The 16,785-nt window shown below is 53.8% G+C and overlaps 8 protein-coding genes across 8 annotated transcripts; 4 read left to right on the top strand and 4 right to left on the bottom strand.

The window, feature by feature from the left end:
- Positions 1–647: 647 nt before the first annotated feature.
- Positions 648–1,535, top strand: CONPUDRAFT_149328 (uncharacterized protein; the record flags this gene model as incomplete). The annotated part of the gene is made up of 2 exons (XM_007765643.1): positions 648–1,095; positions 1,165–1,535. 2 exons carry the CDS (start codon positions 648–650, stop codon positions 1,533–1,535), a joined length of 819 nt encoding a protein of 272 aa, XP_007763833.1.
- Positions 1,536–1,810: 275 nt separating this feature from the next.
- On the top strand, positions 1,811–3,466 carry CONPUDRAFT_161869 (uncharacterized protein). Its single transcript, XM_007765642.1, has 2 exons — positions 1,811–1,918; positions 1,974–3,466. Exon 2 carries the CDS (start codon positions 2,003–2,005, stop codon positions 3,359–3,361), a length of 1,359 nt encoding a protein of 452 aa, XP_007763832.1. The 5' UTR covers positions 1,811–1,918; positions 1,974–2,002; the 3' UTR covers positions 3,362–3,466.
- Positions 3,461–4,877, bottom strand: CONPUDRAFT_79403 (uncharacterized protein). Its single transcript, XM_007764674.1, has 6 exons — positions 4,715–4,877; positions 4,613–4,650; positions 4,343–4,533; positions 4,167–4,244; positions 3,981–4,046; positions 3,461–3,910 (listed from the first exon to the last, which is right to left on the bottom strand). The coding sequence occupies exons 1-6, from the start codon at positions 4,749–4,751 to the stop codon at positions 3,817–3,819; spliced, it is 504 nt and encodes a 167-aa protein (XP_007762864.1). The 5' UTR covers positions 4,752–4,877; the 3' UTR covers positions 3,461–3,816.
- Positions 4,878–5,167: 290 nt separating this feature from the next.
- CONPUDRAFT_116483 (carbohydrate-binding module family 50 protein) lies at positions 5,168–6,271 on the bottom strand. The gene is made up of 4 exons (XM_007765641.1): positions 6,210–6,271; positions 6,011–6,143; positions 5,859–5,959; positions 5,168–5,804 (listed from the first exon to the last, which is right to left on the bottom strand). Exons 1-4 carry the CDS (start codon positions 6,234–6,236, stop codon positions 5,484–5,486), a joined length of 582 nt encoding a protein of 193 aa, XP_007763831.1. The 5' UTR covers positions 6,237–6,271; the 3' UTR covers positions 5,168–5,483.
- A 518-nt stretch (positions 6,272–6,789) lies between these two features.
- Positions 6,790–9,010, top strand: CONPUDRAFT_87139 (uncharacterized protein; the record flags this gene model as incomplete). The annotated part of the gene is made up of 8 exons (XM_007765536.1): positions 6,790–7,104; positions 7,174–7,353; positions 7,463–7,491; positions 7,546–7,639; positions 7,692–7,744; positions 7,809–7,934; positions 7,997–8,572; positions 8,668–9,010. 8 exons carry the CDS (start codon positions 6,790–6,792, stop codon positions 9,008–9,010), a joined length of 1,716 nt encoding a protein of 571 aa, XP_007763726.1.
- Positions 9,011–9,557: 547 nt separating this feature from the next.
- On the top strand, positions 9,558–10,731 carry CONPUDRAFT_116479 (uncharacterized protein; the record flags this gene model as incomplete). The annotated part of the gene is made up of 4 exons (XM_007765640.1): positions 9,558–9,779; positions 9,851–9,891; positions 9,952–10,043; positions 10,095–10,731. 4 exons carry the CDS (start codon positions 9,558–9,560, stop codon positions 10,682–10,684), a joined length of 945 nt encoding a protein of 314 aa, XP_007763830.1. The 3' UTR covers positions 10,685–10,731.
- A 1,465-nt stretch (positions 10,732–12,196) lies between these two features.
- On the bottom strand, positions 12,197–13,405 carry CONPUDRAFT_161865 (uncharacterized protein; the record flags this gene model as incomplete). The annotated part of the gene is made up of 1 exon (XM_007765639.1): positions 12,197–13,405. The coding sequence occupies exon 1, from the start codon at positions 13,346–13,348 to the stop codon at positions 12,197–12,199; it is 1,152 nt and encodes a 383-aa protein (XP_007763829.1). The 5' UTR covers positions 13,349–13,405.
- A 696-nt stretch (positions 13,406–14,101) lies between these two features.
- Positions 14,102–16,257, bottom strand: CONPUDRAFT_116476 (uncharacterized protein). The gene is made up of 7 exons (XM_007765638.1): positions 15,932–16,257; positions 15,671–15,873; positions 15,092–15,599; positions 14,756–15,037; positions 14,617–14,695; positions 14,456–14,556; positions 14,102–14,382 (listed from the first exon to the last, which is right to left on the bottom strand). Exons 1-7 carry the CDS (start codon positions 16,115–16,117, stop codon positions 14,203–14,205), a joined length of 1,539 nt encoding a protein of 512 aa, XP_007763828.1. The 5' UTR covers positions 16,118–16,257; the 3' UTR covers positions 14,102–14,202.
- Positions 16,258–16,785: the final 528 nt, after the last annotated feature.

The raw sequence follows: 16,785 nt of genomic DNA, 5'->3' as shown, positions 1-16,785 counted from the left end.
CAATATGGTGCCTTTATCCCACGGTTGTCACACTCCTTTCCCCTCCTCTCATCCCCCGCGACGGTGCTTCACAGGTTCAGAGCTCATGCATCATGCTTAGGCAGCAGGCCTCAGAAGAAGTCCGTTAACACTTAACCAAATCTGTCCTTGACAGACGCCAATCTGAGTCTTACGTCGCTCACATCAAAGTCTGGCAGCGCGGCGCAGACGACACAGGTGAAAAGCCACGATACCTTGTTTTGTCGCGTATGTATTTCGCGCCCTTAACGTCTCGTATAACGACACGTAATCCTATATAACTCAGAAACAAGCCATAGCTCAAGCTTTCTGCATAAGCTCAAGCTCCATTCTAGTGGAACCTTCTCATTGGAAAAAAAAACTTGGAATGTATCCGAGTTGCGACGTCTTGAAGCCATCACGGTTCGTATTATCAATCTGCACTTGGAGTTCATGATGATCACGGGCACGCTTATACTCATGGTATATTTTTGCTTCTAGCCAATGGAAATGCGTATAACGTTCACTCACGCGTCAGCTTCATTATGGGACAGCTCGCTTGACACTTGGGGCGCGTGATCAGACTCTCCGTCATTACCTTCTATCGCTCGACTCTCGTTAAATCCAGTCACTTCCTGGATCGTATCGATATGCCTCGCCTTTCCACCCTTCACTTGGTTTCGCAAAATACAGATGTGACTGCCCCTCTCTCGATCTCTGAGCTGACGTGTCCAGCCCTATCGGAGCTGCACACTGACGCCGCGAGCTTCATTGATATCTTCAGAGAAAGACGTGCCTATTGGTTGTACGACCTTGACCTCCGCCTCACCAAGTTCAAGCCAGCGGACCCGAAAGAGGGCATAGATCCAGTTGAGCTTCTCGATTATCTGTGCGAACTTAGTCAGAACAAGAAGCTCTGGCTCGACATCGAAGACGTTGACTTCGACTTCGACACCTCGCCCACCGCGCTACCGAGCCACGTCATTTTGATGAACTTGGAGGGGTTTGGGCTCCACGACCTCAAGGAATCCTTTGTCTCCCTGATCTGCGGCATCGTCCACTCTCCAGACCTCGAGCAAATCGAAATCTCCCGATGCGGTATCGCGCCTCGGTCTCGGCTCTCTCATGCGAGCATGCGCATGCCCGGCCTCTAGCTCCATCTCATAGGCATCAGCTCTAGTGTCTTGCTACTGCGCATGATGCAGGGCTTTGAAGGGTGGAAGGTCTACATCGAAGACTGCCCTGGCTTCAACGATTGGGTACTCGGCGCCATGGCCTTTTCGTGCAAAGGAGAGCAGCAGATTGCGTGCCCGTCTATAGCCTCTCTCGAAATCAAGGGGTGTACATTCTCGCATGATGCTCTGAAGTATATGTGCGAGATGAGGCTGGGTGTTGGCGCCATCGAGGAGCTGGATGTCAGCAATGCTGTATTTCCACTCGAAGAGCATCTTGGGAAATGGTTTGAAGAGAACGTCGAGAGCTTCTCGTGGGAGTTAAGAGAGATAGATGGCAGTGGTGAAGAAAGTCCGCTTATCTAGCGTATGTTGTAAATATCTATATCACAGCTCTCTCAGCGCACCTCGTGGATTCTCGTGTGAACACTGTAAAAAACCGGGAATTTGGATGGCTGCTAGTTGTCGAGAGTTGTCGAGCAAGTTTAAACTGAACGATCGTGACGCGTGACGCGACGCGTGCTGACACGGCTGACCAAAGTTAAATCGACCACGAGTTTGACCACGCCAAAGCCACGCTCCCAGCCTGGGAAGTATTCTTCTTTGTCTTCGACTCCATTTGGTCGCTTTCATCCTATCCCCTTCATTCTGTCTTGCCTCACGGTGCCAAGAGCACGTTTTCTGCCTAGTTGTTGTCCAGCGTAGGTGAAGACTTGGATACTTCGTTGAAAACGCCAGATATCGCACTCGTAAGTACTTGAGTCCTTTCCATATTGTCCTGGAGCATCTGAGTGAAGCCGACAGGAAGCCGACAGGCGACAAATAACAGGGCCATGATGCTAACATCCACCCGGTCCCCCGTCATGTCACTACCTGCCGAGGTTCTACTCATCATCTTCGAGGCAGCCAGTCGACAGTCGTCGCCTCGGTCCACATACGATCTAGACACAGAAGTGACCGCTGATACGGAGAGGGGGGACATATCGCCTGATGCAGTGCAACTTGCGTTTGTCTGCCGTGCGTGGATGGATGTAATAGCGTTGAAGCCTGTTTTCTGGAAGAGCCTCAAAATCGCGATTGACGGCCCCACCTTCGTTCCCAGTGTCATCAAGACATTCTTCACTGCATCTCGCGATCAGCTGATTGACCTTTCAATCGCCCCCCTCGACAAGGACTCGTACACGCTCACCCAGGCACAAGAACAGGAGCGGATGGACTTCATCATGGAACACGTCACGCCGCACTTGGGACGCTTTGCTAAGCTTTGCATTTTCGCCTTCTGTCGCTCCACCATCTTACATACCGCTCGCTTCCTAGACGGTGCCAACTTGACTCACCTTTCTACGCTGCACCTGGTCTCAAAGAAAACAGACGAACACGGTTGTCTCTTGATCCCTCGGTTAACGCTTGCCGCTCTCTCAAAACTTCACATCGACGCGGAAAGCTTTGTAGACCTCATTCTCGAGAATGACACCAGCTGGGGGGACGACTCCACCCTCTTAGACCTCCACCTTACCAGGTTCAGCCCAAACTCCTCGGTCGGAGGAGAGTTAGAAGTCCTCTCCCTTGTCGAAGCTCTAGGTCAACTCAGCGAAATCAGAGACCTTTCTCTCATAATAGAAGACGTCAAATTTTCATACCATGGGGACGAGACGACGAATGTGACCGTGAAGGACGTGCAGCGCCTGGAACTGCACAGCCTCGACGGCTCCTTCGTCCCCCTGATCTGCGATAGCATCCGCTCGCCGGTCCTCGAACACGTCCACATCTCGCGGTGCACCATATCACCCGAGTGGCGCCTGCACTCGCGCATGCGTATGCCCGGTCAGACGCTCCGCCTCACAGGTGTCGAGTCCAGCACTTCTCTCCTGTGCCTTATACAGGACTTCCAAGGGCGGAAGCTGGTCGTCGAGGACTGCCCAGGATTCGACGACTGGGTGCTCGGCGCCATGGCCTTCTCGCTGGAAGGGCACTTCGCATGTCCGTCCCTGACGCGCCTCGAGATCACAGGGACGACGTTTTCCGCTGACGCACTGCGGCGCATGTGCCTGATGCGGCAGGCTGACGCACCGATCGAGGAGCTGCACGTCAGCGGTGGTCCGACCATTCACCGCGACTGGAGGATGTGGTTCGAGATGTACATTATGGAGTTCTCGTGGAAGCCAAAAATGGACGATGCAGAACGATGGTGACGGCTTATTCACAGTTATGCTCAACGGGTAGCGTAGCTTCTGTCGGACTCCCGAGCCATCTCATTAGCTACGACACCGGGACGAGCGAAGGAAAGAGGAGAACATTTGATACATTTAAGTCAAGGAAGCGGAGCAAGGTTCCTGGCCATACAGAAACAGTCTACAACGGCATGCCAGCGAACGCGTAGGAATAAGTAAGTCCTTTGAAATAGCCCGAAGTAACACAGGTTCAAGAGAGTTTAGGTAACAGGCCGAGGGAAAAGGGAGAGCGTCAGAGAAATAACAACATGATAGACGTATAAACTCGTAGATATATAACAGTCAGAATGTATCCCATGGATGACAAGGTTGAAGAGCAAGAGAACAAGATGTCCGTGTATATAGGCACTACAGAGCCAACGAGTCGATAGTAAAAAGGAGGAGAAACGAGCAAGTGAGACCGGGCGTGTTACAGATCAGACGACCAGGGGTCCACGAATGCCATCGCCGCGGCGCGCCCCGGAGATGCCGCGCCCGGCCACGACGAACAGAGCGATTGTGACCAGGATCCTGCACAGTCACGGGAAAGCGAGTTAGACTCTCATCCCAAACTCGCGATACAGGGTCCAAGAGAACATACCAATTGATCCAGGCGAACGCTTCTGCAGCGTTAAGCTGTCCACAGTACGCGATGAACGTGTTGGTGCTGCGCGAACAGACGCGATAGCGCGATAATGCGATGCGTGCGGTGCGGTGCGAGGGCGGGGGCAACGTAAGCAGGGGTTCGGCGTCGGGTATTAGACCATATGAAAAACGCTGTGCTTACTTGCAGTTCAGCCCACCGCCGAGTGCTGAGGTGAGGCTCGCTGCGCCCGCAGTCCAGAATACCCAGGTGAGGAGCAGCCTGTCCGTTCCGTAGTCAGCCTCCGTTCGATTCTGGCATCCTGCTCGCGCCGGGAACCGGGACTACAACGCGAGGGAAGTGAGGAGGGTGGGACTCACAAGAATATGTGCGACCCGGTGCTGCTAAACAGGTGCTCGGGCAGCCTCCAGAACGAGCCCATGAGGAGGAACGAGAACAGGAGGGTCCATATGGATGTGAAGAGCAGGAAGCGGATGCGGTCGCGCTCCGCGAAGCTGAAGAAGTTGTTGAAGTCGTTGAACATGGACGTCAGCCATGCTGTGATCGCGAGCTGCGCAAGAGGGCGACGAGACGGCGTTTCAGAAATGATGCCAACGTTGGAAAGGGAAGGGAAAGGAAGAGGTGCGCACCTCGATGATGCTGAATAGGATGAGCAGCCCGAAGATGACTGCGCGAGGGCGTAGACGTCAGTATGCGCTTCGACTAACAATACGAGAGCTAAAGATACGCACTGGGGTGCCCCCTGCGAATGTGTCCGTCAAAAGCCATATCTTTTCAGAGCGTGTGCGTGCGTGTACGAGGAGAGTGATGAGGGAACCTGGTGGGTCGTGGTGGACCTTTCAAAATGGTGGACTGCGCAATAAGAGCACAAAAGTGTGGAGTCGCAGATTCCGGTGCAGGCTAAGGACGTATGACACCACTTCGCGAAACGTCCGCATCGGTCTAGCCAGTGGCGGTGCATATTTACCCTCACGCGCTGACGTCACGAGGCCGGATGGGCGGCGCGGGCACTGCCACAGGCGTCAGGGGTCAGAGCGGGCTGGCGAGGAACGAGCTGCCAGAGAGGTTGGCAACGAGGGGGACATGTGCATTCATCCATACACGGAACTTACATCGGCAGCAGAAGCACAAGGATAAGCGTGCGGATGGACGCGGATCAGCCATAGATGAAAGAAGAGGCCACGGTGTAGGCCACGTTGGAGGCCACGTTTTGATTTATGCATAAACTCGAAAGAAGGAACAATGCGAGAGTAATGTTACATGGGCTGTAGGATGAGCGAAGACATAGGGAAACGAATGTTATGATCAAGATGAGAATGCAAGAGATGACGACAATAGAGGGTTTAGATCCGTAAATGTATGAATGGCGTATCCATGCATGGGTTATGTGAGCGATAGCAGCTGTAGAATATAGTACAAAGTGCGAATGAAAGACATGAGAGAAAGAGAACTCCGCAGATATATGCAGTGCGGAAAAGCGATGGACGCGTAAGCGAACTCTTAGGATTTGATGTTGCGTCTGCGCCTTGCCAACGTCTCCTCAGGAACGCAGAGGCGCTCGCCGGGGATGAGCTTGTCGCAGTTCGTCTTTGGGTTTGCATTCTTGAGCTTCTCAAGCGACGAATTGTGCTGGTTAGCGATGTCCCAGCACGTGTCGCCGGATTGGATCCGGTAAGGCAGCGTGCGTTCGGGACACGGAGGAGGGGGTTTATTAGTGGGAAGGAGGACGAGACGCCAGACGAGGAGGAGAACGACAGCGATGACGAGGAAGAAGGGGAACAAGGTGCGGTAGGGATTTCTGTAGTGGGAACGATTGCCGTACTGGATGCAGATGCGAGGTTAGAGGAAGTGTAGTCTCTTGCAGAAGGCACGCACCTCATCAGAAGCGAGCGACTGGTAACCGTCTGCGCGTCTAGGTGCAGCCTCTATATCGTTGTCCTCGCCTTCAGGTGCAATAGCGATGGGTGCATCAGCGACTAGAGAGCTAAATCAGATGGTAGTCGATGGAGGGATACAATGAGACGCACTAGGGGTTAGCTCGCCGTACTCTGAGCCCTCAGGGCCCTGATACAGTTGTCCATCCTTGTCGCGAAAGTAATAACGACCTTGATCGGCGTCATAGCCCACCCGCTTCATGCCTTCGGGCAAACGATACGAATCCTATTCGACCCATTAATCAGCACGAGTGACGATGAACTAGAAGGGTCAGCGACGAGGGGTACGCACATCGTCAACCTGAGACCAACGACCCATGGCAGAACGACGGAGAAAAATGGAGCGTGCGAGTTACAACTGCACAGGCAATTGAAGGGAAGAACAAGAAGCAGAAGCCAAATAGCTCTCTTTGCACCACAACAATGGGAACGGAAGAAGCCATATCGGACTTCGGATAGCACCAGGGCCGTTCGGAGCTGTGGCGGAGCTGCTGTGGCCCATCAGGGGCTTGATAAGCTATTTTCAGATATTATTTTCTCACGGGTATAGCGGCAACCTCGCAACGTCTCGCAACAAGCTTGCACCGGGCACACTCGGCGTTTTCGCCTTTGCCAGAATTCGAGCCTCTTTCTAGATCATCTCCAGGTTAGCCTAGACGTTTGCACGCTCCAATTACGCTCGCTGCATTTGTGATGACGCCGCAATCAGTCCACAGAGCGCTGCCAACGCGCGTTGGAGGTAGAGTATAATAGAGGGCGCATACTACTACCATATATCGTTGAGCTATTCCAACACCATGATTCAAGCTATCTCTCGGCCGCCATCTTGCCTTTTGCTCCCCAGTCGACGTCTACAAATCTCATTCTCCGCCATGACCTCCACACGCCGGACCCATCGCCTCGCGCTGCGCGGCAACGAGCTGCTGCACAACCCGCGCTGGAACAAGGGCACCGCGTTCACCATCGAAGAGCGCAAGGAGTTCGGCCTCCGGGGGCGCCTGCCCTCGCGGGCCAACACACTCGACGAGCAATGCGGACGGGCGTATGCGCAGTTCCAGTCGCGCGGCGACGCGATCCATAAGAACACATTTCTGCACAGTCTGAAGGAGCAGAACTGGGTACTGTATTATGGGCTTATCGCCAGGAACCTCAAGGAGATGACGCCGATTATCTATACACCGACTCAGGTACGTTATGCTTCTCGTTGGCTATCGTACAGCGTCTGAGGTGCTGATGTTGATGTTGGGGCGACTCAGGGAGATGCCATCGCGCAGTACTCGCACCTCTTTCGCAGAAGCGAGGGGCTATTCCTCCACTTCCCGGATAAGGATAAGATGGAGGAGGACTATCTCGAGCAGACCAAAGGGCGCACCATCGACCTTGTTGTGGTCACTGACTCGGAGGCCATCCTTGGGATTGGAGACCAGGGCGTCGGAGTACGTCCCCCACCCTCCTCGTTTGCTGATAAGTCCTGAGCGCGTTTCTAGGGCATAGGGGTTAGTGTGTTTGGTTTAGTCCTTCCCATGACCGCTGACTCTTCCGTAGATCTCGACTGCAAAATCAGCTATCTACACGTAAGTCTATCTCCCCTGTGATAGGTTTCGGCGCCTGACTTGGATGTTGCCAAGGTTGCTGGGTGGCGTCAACCCCTCGAATACCCTGGCGGTGGTGCTTGACGTCGGTACGGATAACCAAGATCTCTTGAACGACAAGCTCTATGTTGTGAGTCATCCCTCTTCCTATCCATCGTCAAGCTGTGGCTTATCAAGGTCAGGGATGGCCGCACAAACGCGTGCGAGGAAAGGAATATGACGAATTTGTGGACAAGTACGTCAATCCTGTTCAATCAAGCTACTCGAGTTCAGCCGCTTCATGTGTCGATTTCGCACAGGTTCGTCCAGCTTGTTCGCAAGCACCACCCCCATTGCCTGTTGCATTTCGAGGACTTTGGAGTCAGCAACGCGCAAGCACTCCTCGAGCGGTACAACGACACCCACGCCGTTTTCAACGACGACATGTAAGTACCCACGCACATCTCCCCAGCATCCCTATTCTACCCGACCTGATCGTGTCCACCAGCCAGGGCACAGGCGCCGTCACCCTCGCCGCGCTCATGACCGCCGTTGGCGTCACCAAGTCCACCCTCGCGGACCAGCGCATCGTCGTGTACGGCGCTGGCTCCGCTGGACTCGGCATCACGCGCCAGATTCGCGATGCGATGGTCCAGGCCGACGGTCTGTCCGTTGAGGAAGCCAACAAGCGATTCTACCTCCTCGACCGCTTCGGTCTGATAAAGTCTTCCCTCCCGTCCGACCAGATCCGCCCCGCAGCGCACGACTTCGTGCGCCCCGCCGAGGAATGGGACGGCGTGCCGCAGAACAACAAGGGCGAGACGGGTTTGCTGGATGTCGTGAAGACGGTCAGGCCGACGGTGCTCATCGGGTGTTCGACGCAGGCGGGCGCGTTCACCAAGGACGTTATAACGACGATGAAGGAGGGCGCGGAGAGGCCGATTATTTTCTCGCTGAGTAACCCCAGCAGGCTGGTTGAGGTCGATCCGAAGGACGCGAACGACTGGACGGGCGGGATGGCGCTGCTGGCGACGGGGAGCCCGTTTCCGCCTGCGAAGATGCCGAATGGGAAGAAGGATTACATGTATGCCTCTTTCTCTTTCTCCGTCTCTTTCTTCTCTCTTGCACCCCCTCGCACGATGCAATTTACGAATCGCTGATGACGATTGGTACAAATAGCATCGCAGAGTGCAACAACGCCCTGATCTACCCCGGGCTCGGGTACGGCGCGCTGCTCTGCAAATCGCGGCGCATGACCGACAAGATGATTATCGCGGGCGCGCAGCGGCTTGCGTCGCTCGCGCCGGCGCTGAAAGATCCAGACGATGCGCTGCTCCCCGACTTCGACGTCGCGCCGCACGTGAACTTTGAGATTGCCGTCGCCGTCGCCGAGCAGGCGTTCGACGAGGGTATTGCTGATGTGTCATGGGGGAAGGAGGAGACGAGGAAGAAGGCGGAGGAGGGGTTGTGGAGGCCGGTGTATGAGGAGTATAAGTTTGATAAGGATGGGGTGGATTGGTAAATACGGGCTTGTGAGTGTTTCCTGAACGCACTGTGGACTTTGGACTTTGGAATCTTGGATTCTGGAACTGTTACAATGGCTTAGGTATTGTACAAAACTGTGGCTTGCTTGTTGACTGTTGCAATACTACTCTCATCTTCAGAAACATGTACCTAGTGAGGTGAACCGCAAAATGCTTCAGGGTTATCAATCAAGGGATGGACGAACAATCGGGTCGAGCTTTGAGCTCATCTGCGGCGCTCAGACTCCAGCGCTAAGTCTTGTTATATAAGCCATAAGCATCCATTCGGAGTGCGCCCTTCCAATATGTTGCCGAAATCTCCGTAAGGAACAGACTGGACCGGGTGTGTCGGTCTATCTCGGCCAAATATTGACTAGCTCCATTACATGACAGTCCGGCGGAACTCCATATTGCTGCCCCGCTTCTAGCATCGGTAGTAGTACTTGGGGTCGGCCATGTCTTAAGTGCGTTTCGACCTTGCGTCATTGCGGACCCAGCATCCCCCACCCTTCCTTGGATCATCCTCTCACCACGATATAGCGGACTATGCCGTCCCAAGCCCTGCAGACGCAGACCGACAGTGATGCTTCCAGGCATGCGATAGTCGCCTCTCAGGGACAGCTTGGGCTGCACAATATTCCGCCACCTGACGATGATCGGTATCAGATAGGGGACGAAGAGGCTGCCTTCTACAAAGCGCAAACTGGCATCCATGATGATCGGGAGCTGAAGGAGCATATTATACGCGTCCAGCGCAAGGCATACAAGGTTCGAGTCGCCAATTTGATTCTGGTTCTGGTTTATCAAAGGCTATCAAGCTTATCGTTTCTCTATAACAGGTCGCTCCATACACTTGCGTACTTGTCTTCGCATTCTTGCAGTATGATATTATAATCTTTGTCATTGACGGTGGTGTTTGTAACTCACCGTACACTGATAGATTCTCGGTACACAAACATCCCGCTTACGACAAGCTCGTCAGGATCGGTAATGAGCGTAAGGACGCGATTCTGCTGGATATTGGGGGTTTCTGTGAGCCCCGAATCGCGTTTCTAATACACCAACATGTTCATTTCATCATAGTCGGTCAGGAGGCTAGGAAAGCAGCCGCTGATGCCGCCTACAAGCCAGAGAACATCGTGGTGCAAGACCTATTTGACGGATTCTTCCCGCTCGGTCACGAGCTTTTCAGAACCACTCCATCCACCTTCCCGGCTCACTTCGTCGCCGGAGATGCCTTCGATGCTAAGGTACTGGACATATTCCCGCCTGCAGAGCTGGGGCAAGCCCCACCGCGCCATGCCATGACGAATCTGGAGTCGTTAAACCCTCTTCGAGGCCAATTCTCCGTCATATATGCAGCGAAGTTCTTTCACCTCTTCAACGAGGAGAAGCAGCTCCACTTGGCGCGCGCACTTGCAGGGCTGCTCTCGCCCGAACATGGTTCGATGATCCTTGGATCTCATGCAGGAGGGAAAGAGAAGGGTCTGCTCACCACTGAGAGAGCGGGCACGAGAGTGAGCTTGTTCTGTCATTGTCCCGAATCTTGGGTCGCAATGTGGGAGAGCGACGTGTTCAAGACGGGCCAGGTTAAGGCGGAGGCGTGGTTGAAAGATATGGAGTACAATGGCGAGATGTATTGCTTTTTGGAATGGAGCGTAGTGAGGCTGTAGTACTGTCTTTTTTCAACCAAAAGTTCGCGGGGTGGCGTGGGAAGATGACTACCAAATACGGCGTGTCCCGCTTTTTGGTTCGTGAGGGTAGTTGGGTGCGGGACAAGGTTCGTCGGGCTTTTTGGGCATGGGACAAGAGTTCATCGGGGATGGGATACCGGTAGGACCCCCGAATATCCCTACCAAGGCTTGGTGCCGACCGAACCCCAAATGTCCAGACCAGACCACAAAAATAGGACCAAAATGTCCGCCAAATTCCCCTGGCCTCCCAGTATAAATTCCGAGAAATTTGCACAGTTTTTGCATTGGTCAGATTTTTAACTACGAACAGTCATTCAGTCGATGCACGGTCAAGGGAGGCTTCGACCTCTCGTTTGAGTCGCTCTCTAGCTCGGCCGCCCTCAAGATCCTCCGGGATCTCCCCCAATCTAACCCGGATCTCTGGGATCGGATCTCCACACCTTCTGCATCCAAGAAGGAGGACATTGAGACTCAGGTACCGATGCCGACGATATGTGGATGGATTCGACTGATGTTCTGGGTAGGATTCTGTACCCTGACGGCTCAAACGGGGCTGAGAATGGCCTTGACGTCACAGATGAGCATGAAGCAGACGTTGAGGCTGCTCATATGCCTGAACCGGACACTTTAGGCCGTGGTAAGCGCCGCAAGACATCGAACAAGAACTTCAGCGGGTTTTTCGGGCACTAGGTAGTCTTAGAATGGTTGTAGGAGCTTATTTGATGAATACATATGCGTTTTTCTGCTATTTACGGTGTGTCCCGCTTTTTAGTTCGCGGGCGTCTACAGATGCGGGACAAACTGACCAAAAAGTTCATGTCACCGGTCCGGTGGGACACGGGACGAACTTTTGGTCGAAAAAAGACAGTATAATATAAATGCTCGAGTTTGGATTTATGGTACAGACAATGGAGTTTTCCTGTAAAGAGTGCGTGAGCTTGCCCCTCTGTTCCATCCTCATGCCAATTGACAAGAACGACGTCTGTCTAGTACGTGTATTTAGTCAAGTACGGTCGAGATGCGGGCAAGATAGGCAAGCTAAGGTATGGTAAAGAGTTACGAGCGCGAAATCTGACGTGTCCGACGAGGTATTCATATGTATGTCTTCACCTACTCTAGTAGATCTGGGCAAACTTCAACTCGACAGCACACGTGCTCTCGGCACCGTGAAGACAGGTAGATGAAATGAGGGAAGGTAGCGGAGGGCGCGTCCTAGGATGAAAGGGACCAAACGGAATCGAAGAGAAACAGGCCCACAGGAGACTCAGCCCTGAGAGTGCCTAAGAGCGTGGCTCATCGGCGTGGTCAGCTATGTCAGTAGTTACGACGCGTCGCGCGCCGAACAACCAAGGACCGCACAGTCGAATCGTCGGAGCTAACAAGGGCCTTCATCGCGGGTTGGACGGAAGGAGCGTAATAAAGATATTTACGACAATTACGCTACATAAGCTAAGATTCTTCACCACTGCCTTCTATCTCTCCTACTACCTTTCATGAGAACTCATCGACGTTCTCTACAAACCATGCCCTAAGATGTTCATCGAGCGGCGGTGCGCCACTGACATCTAGGTCCTCAATCGTGCCTGCACCTAGCCTCATCTCGCACATGCACTTGAGAGCATCAGGCGAGAACGTACACCCTTTGATTGAGAGAGAGGTCATGGACGAGCACGCGAACCGCTGCTGCTTCTCGCATACAAAAGCCATGGCCCCGAGCACCCAGTCGTTGAAACCTGGGCAGTCATTGATGCGGACCTTAAACCCACGAAAGTCCTGTATCATGCGAAGGAGCGAAGTGCTCGAGCGAATGTTGTCAAGATGGAGTTCGTCGCCGTCCACAGCACGCCGCTGTCCATCTGTGTTAACGTCGCCCTCCATATCGCAATGGGATATGTAGATCTGGTTGGGTCCTGGAAAGTCGATGTGCTCGAACAAAATGCTGAGGAAAAAGCCTGTAAGGCCCTGAAGCCTGAGCGAGTACAGGTACTCGATAGGCGCGCCCCTTATGTAGAAGTCATCATGGTTAAAGCTGACGTCTTGAATCTCGACAGCGAAAGACTCTTTTCTTGCTTCACCCAAGTCACGCAAGGCTTGGATAAAACGAGGCGAGTTGACGGTGTTGGAGGGCCTTGTCGGCTTCCAGCTTGTAATGTGCAGGGCAAACTCGTCGCCTCCGCTGGGCCATATGAAGTCGCAGTCCTCGGCAAGGTTCAAAAAGCTCTCGGGGTCGATGTGTAACTCGTAAAGGTGGGGACATTCTAAAGAAGAGATGTCGAGCGACGAGTCGTCGTCGGCAATCCGCGGGACAAGGCGCAAGTGCGTGAGCTGAGGCATCTTGACATTGTCGAAGAACCGGCTGATAGCCACGATGGTCGAGCGGTACACGGTTTCGACTGACAGGGAATGCAGGCGTCTGAAGCGAGGGGCCAGGAGTTTCATGATGACCATAAGACGCTCGTGTTCTTGCTCCTTAGTGAGAGCACATAACTGTGGGTCGGAGGGAGAAATGATTACGTGAAGACGTTGGCCGCGAGAAGCCTTGAAAAACGTTTCAATGACATAAGGTTCGAAAGTATCGCCGTCGATTGTGACCGCCAGGTCCTCCCAGAAGAACGGCTTCATTAACTTCACCAAGAGCTCCATCCATCTACGGCAGACGAAGGGGAGTTGTCTAGAGTACTCCACGACTTCGTATCGCGCATACCGTGAGCCAGCCCCTCGAGCGTTGTGTACTCGAGTTCGTACTTGACTAGCGAGATCCAAAATCATGAACAATATCTCGTTCGGAAGTGAAGCTATTCCGACGGGATTCTGGGACGGGGATGAACAGTCTCTGAGATCTTGCATCTTGGCCGTATGCTACTTGGTATCTTTCGTCAGCTATTCCCCTTTCGACGAGCTAAGGTTCCACTCACCCTCGGTGTTCAGTGTGTCCTGATTATTAGACACTGGATTCTAGTTGACCTTCGGGTCCAGTGATGTTGCCGAATGTCCTTGGTCTGGTGCGTACGCGTAAGACGTCCTGTTTGAATTCAACAACACCGGAGCCCAACTCACCTGCAAAGCCGGCGTGCTTCGCAACACTCCTTGCGGGGTATGTAACGAGGAAGTGTATCAGTTCTAAGATGAGAGAAGGGACGCAAGAGGCGTGTTGGAGAAAGGCAGGAGGATGAGTGTCAAGCTGTCGAAAGAAAATGAAGAGCCGCGGCATCAACGCGTCGCGCGCGGCTCGGCCCGGGCGACCGAATACGCGTCACAGTCAACTATGAAGGAGTCTGAACCGCTAGACGTGTTGTGTTACAACGAGTCTCGCCACGGTGAAGCGGGATTAGGAAAAGACAGATAGGATAATATATTTATAAAATAGACTGTAGCAAGATAGTCCATATAAAGCTCCGCGTACTCGCTGCGCCCAATTACCTTTCAATACAACAAGCAGGCGACTATAAACCCTATAAACTTAAGCACACTACAGCAAAAGATGTGACCTCACAGCCCTAAATACCAACAAGCGTCCAGCCCATAACAGCCCCAACAACACCCACCACCGCCGTGCCCAAAACACCGGCAACGCTCGCGCTAGACAGCACGAGGTCCGCAGCGCCGTTGAAATTGCTCGCCTTCGGCGTGGGCAGGCTCGAGCGCGAGCCTCCGCCGGTCAAGTTCGCGCCGTTGGGCTATGAAACAGGTAACCGCCATTGTCAGTTCCCGAGAGTCTTGTAGAGAGATAGAAATGGAAGGGATACGCACGCCGATGGCCTGTGTCAGGTCGTTATATTGGCAGGAGGAGCCTTCGCACAGGCATGTGCCCTGGACGGGGTCCCAGAAAGCCGTTGTGCAGTTTGAGGAGACTGGATAGGACGAGGGTAAGTCTATGGCCGGATGTTGTGTGGGATGAGTGAAGCACTCACTCCTATGGCGGGTTTGAGTCTTGTTGCTCTGGTCGGGGTTAGGGTTCGAGGGGGTCGGCGGATCCGTAGGGCAGCCGTACTAGTGTAGAAACATGACTGTTAACAACGAAGTGACGTGGGAAATGACGGTGGTACTCACGCAAGTATAAAATGGGAAATCGGTGAACATACACTCCTCCACTAGGCCAGCCTCGTTCTGCGGGATACCGTTGCAGATCTGCTTGCTCGAGTCGATCTTGGGTTGTTGGCAGTGGAACTCGGGAATGTTGTTGAGCTGCGAGACGGGAACCGGGTTCTTGATCCACGCGAGCATCTGCTCGTTCGAGACAATCCACACGTCGTCCTGTTCCTGCGCCCAGTCGAGGAAGTCGTTGATCATGTTAATCGTCGGCGTGGGGGCAGGTACGCCGGGGTAGTCAGTCTAGTTCCGAGTGAGAAACTTCAATTTCGCCCATAAAGTATAAGAGGTACGCACCGCAAGATGAATAGGGTGTGTGTACAGTCCGAACGGCTGGCGGTTCCCCTTGTAGTGGTCGCTGAACGTGCTCTGCATATACTGCAGTGTCGCCTCGTCGTCCGGGTTACTGTTCCCATTCGCTGCGTCGAGCCACGGGTCCATCAGGTGCACCCCAGCGGCACCGCGCTGGTCAAACAGCGCGTACATTGGGATCTCCCAGAACCCGGGCAGCTTCGGGTTTCCCTTGCACGCGTTCTCGACGGTGAGGCAGTCGTTCGCAAGCCCGTTGTCGAGCGTGTACGGCCAGAAGGCATCCGTGCCGTCCGCACCAACTGGAAGCGACGCCGAGGCGGACGAGTCGTACGTGAAGCCGGCGTTGTGCAGCATCGTGAGGGTGTCGACGGAGTAGTTGAGGAAGGGGGCGCGGAAGCCGATGATGTCGGGGAGCGGGATACCGGCGAGGGCGTTGAGCGCGATGAGGTTGCCCATGACCTCGTCGTTTGGCGGAGTGCCAACATGTGTCATGCTACAAGGTGACAATCATAGTGAGTTTCTTGTAAACACTGAGGTTTTGGCAGATCAATTGGAAGGACGTACGTGTGATCGGCAATCTCGTTGCCCGCAACATACCAATCGGTAACAAGCGTGTAGTTGGTGTAGTTTAACGACGTGAAGTAAGTCATCTTGACCGGGCATCCGTTCGGATTCAGTCGACTGCCGAGGAACTGATTGACAGCGTCGATGGTGTACGACTGGATGGCATCGTCCGCTGTAAAGGTGACAAACTGCGGCACCTGGGACTAAAGGGCAGGTAGATGAGCAAGGACGCAGCATTGGAGGTACAAAGAGAGGCCATACAGGATCGAGTCCACCAGGAGGACTGGTACTGGCGCAGTTGCACGACGGGAGCTTGCACTGATTTGGGTCGCATGAGTAGCCTGCGGCCGCCGAACTCGACGTGGGCCCGGTGAGTGAGCCATCTTGGGCGACTACGAATGGTACTGCAGCAAGGGCTGCGACCAGTCCAAGCCCGGTTGACAGCATCGTATTGTCAAACGTCGACGGGATGGCGTCGGTAAGAAAATGGAGAGGAGAGATAGCGAGCGAGATGGTCCGAGAAGGTGTTAGCAAATAAGCAAAACCCGAGAGAGAAAGTACAAATATAATGCTGCAAAACTGAGACGCAGCGCAAAGGCGACGGCCATTTCATGCCGAGCTGACTGTGCTGGCCAACGCAAATGATCACTTGTCAGTCACCAACTGATGCTGGCAGTCTTGTCCGCATCAACTGCCAGCGCAACAACATCTGGGACTGGTTCCAAGGCAATTTTTAGTCAACGGCGGAGACCAGCATGTTGAGAAAAGCCCCTAAATGTGAAAAATACTTGTAGTGTCATTGAAGACGAAAAACAAGACAAGATGGGCGCTTCTGACTTTTTGGTCCAAGCGCTCTGCAGTTTACGTCAAGGTTGCGTCAAGGCACTGCGCTCTTTGCCGAACCGGCCAAATGTTTGTTGGCCGGGCCTAACTTACAACCCATGGCCAACTCCCGACAGCTCCGGGCTTGGCCGCCTGCCGTTTCAGTGCCTCTATCCGTGCTTCCGTGTTGCGTGTCCAACCTTGTCCAACGCAACCCAGCCCGAACACTTGAAGCCAGGCACATCTCCTTGGTTTACGATAGAAAATGGCAAGAAAATGGTGTAGTCACACGC

Source organism: Coniophora puteana (assembly GCF_000271625.1).
Source record: "Coniophora puteana RWD-64-598 SS2 unplaced genomic scaffold CONPUscaffold_1, whole genome shotgun sequence".
Classification (NCBI taxonomy): domain Eukaryota; kingdom Fungi; phylum Basidiomycota; class Agaricomycetes; order Boletales; family Coniophoraceae; genus Coniophora; species Coniophora puteana.
This window is presented reverse-complemented; position numbering and strand designations above follow the sequence as displayed.

Coding starts and splice junctions, on each gene's coding strand:
- CONPUDRAFT_116476 (XM_007765638.1), bottom strand. CDS start 16,117: ATGCTGTCAACCGGGCTTGGACTGGTCGCAGCCCTTGCTGCAGTACCA. Junction 14,557..14,616: donor GACTCAAACCCGCCATAGGA/GTGAGTGCTTCA, acceptor CGTCCTATCCAG/TCTCCTCAAACTGCACAACG. Junction 14,383..14,455: donor ACCTGACACAGGCCATCGGC/GTGCGTATCCCT, acceptor CCTGTTTCATAG/CCCAACGGCGCGAACTTGAC.
- CONPUDRAFT_161869 (XM_007765642.1), top strand. CDS start 2,003: ATGATGCTAACATCCACCCGGTCCCCCGTCATGTCACTACCTGCCGAG.
- CONPUDRAFT_79403 (XM_007764674.1), bottom strand. CDS start 4,751: ATGGCTTTTGACGGACACATTCGCAGGGGGCACCCCA. Junction 4,651..4,714: donor CATTCGCAGGGGGCACCCCA/GTGCGTATCTTT, acceptor GCCCTCGCGCAG/TCATCTTCGGGCTGCTCATC. Junction 4,047..4,166: donor GGCGGTGGGCTGAACTGCAA/GTAAGCACAGCG, acceptor CTGTTCGCGCAG/CACCAACACGTTCATCGCGT.
- CONPUDRAFT_116483 (XM_007765641.1), bottom strand. CDS start 6,236: ATGGGTCGTTGGTCTCAGGTTGACGAT. Junction 6,144..6,209: donor GTTGGTCTCAGGTTGACGAT/GTGCGTACCCCT, acceptor TGGGTCGAATAG/GATTCGTATCGTTTGCCCGA. Junction 5,960..6,010: donor GTACGGCGAGCTAACCCCTA/GTGCGTCTCATT, acceptor TTAGCTCTCTAG/TCGCTGATGCACCCATCGCT.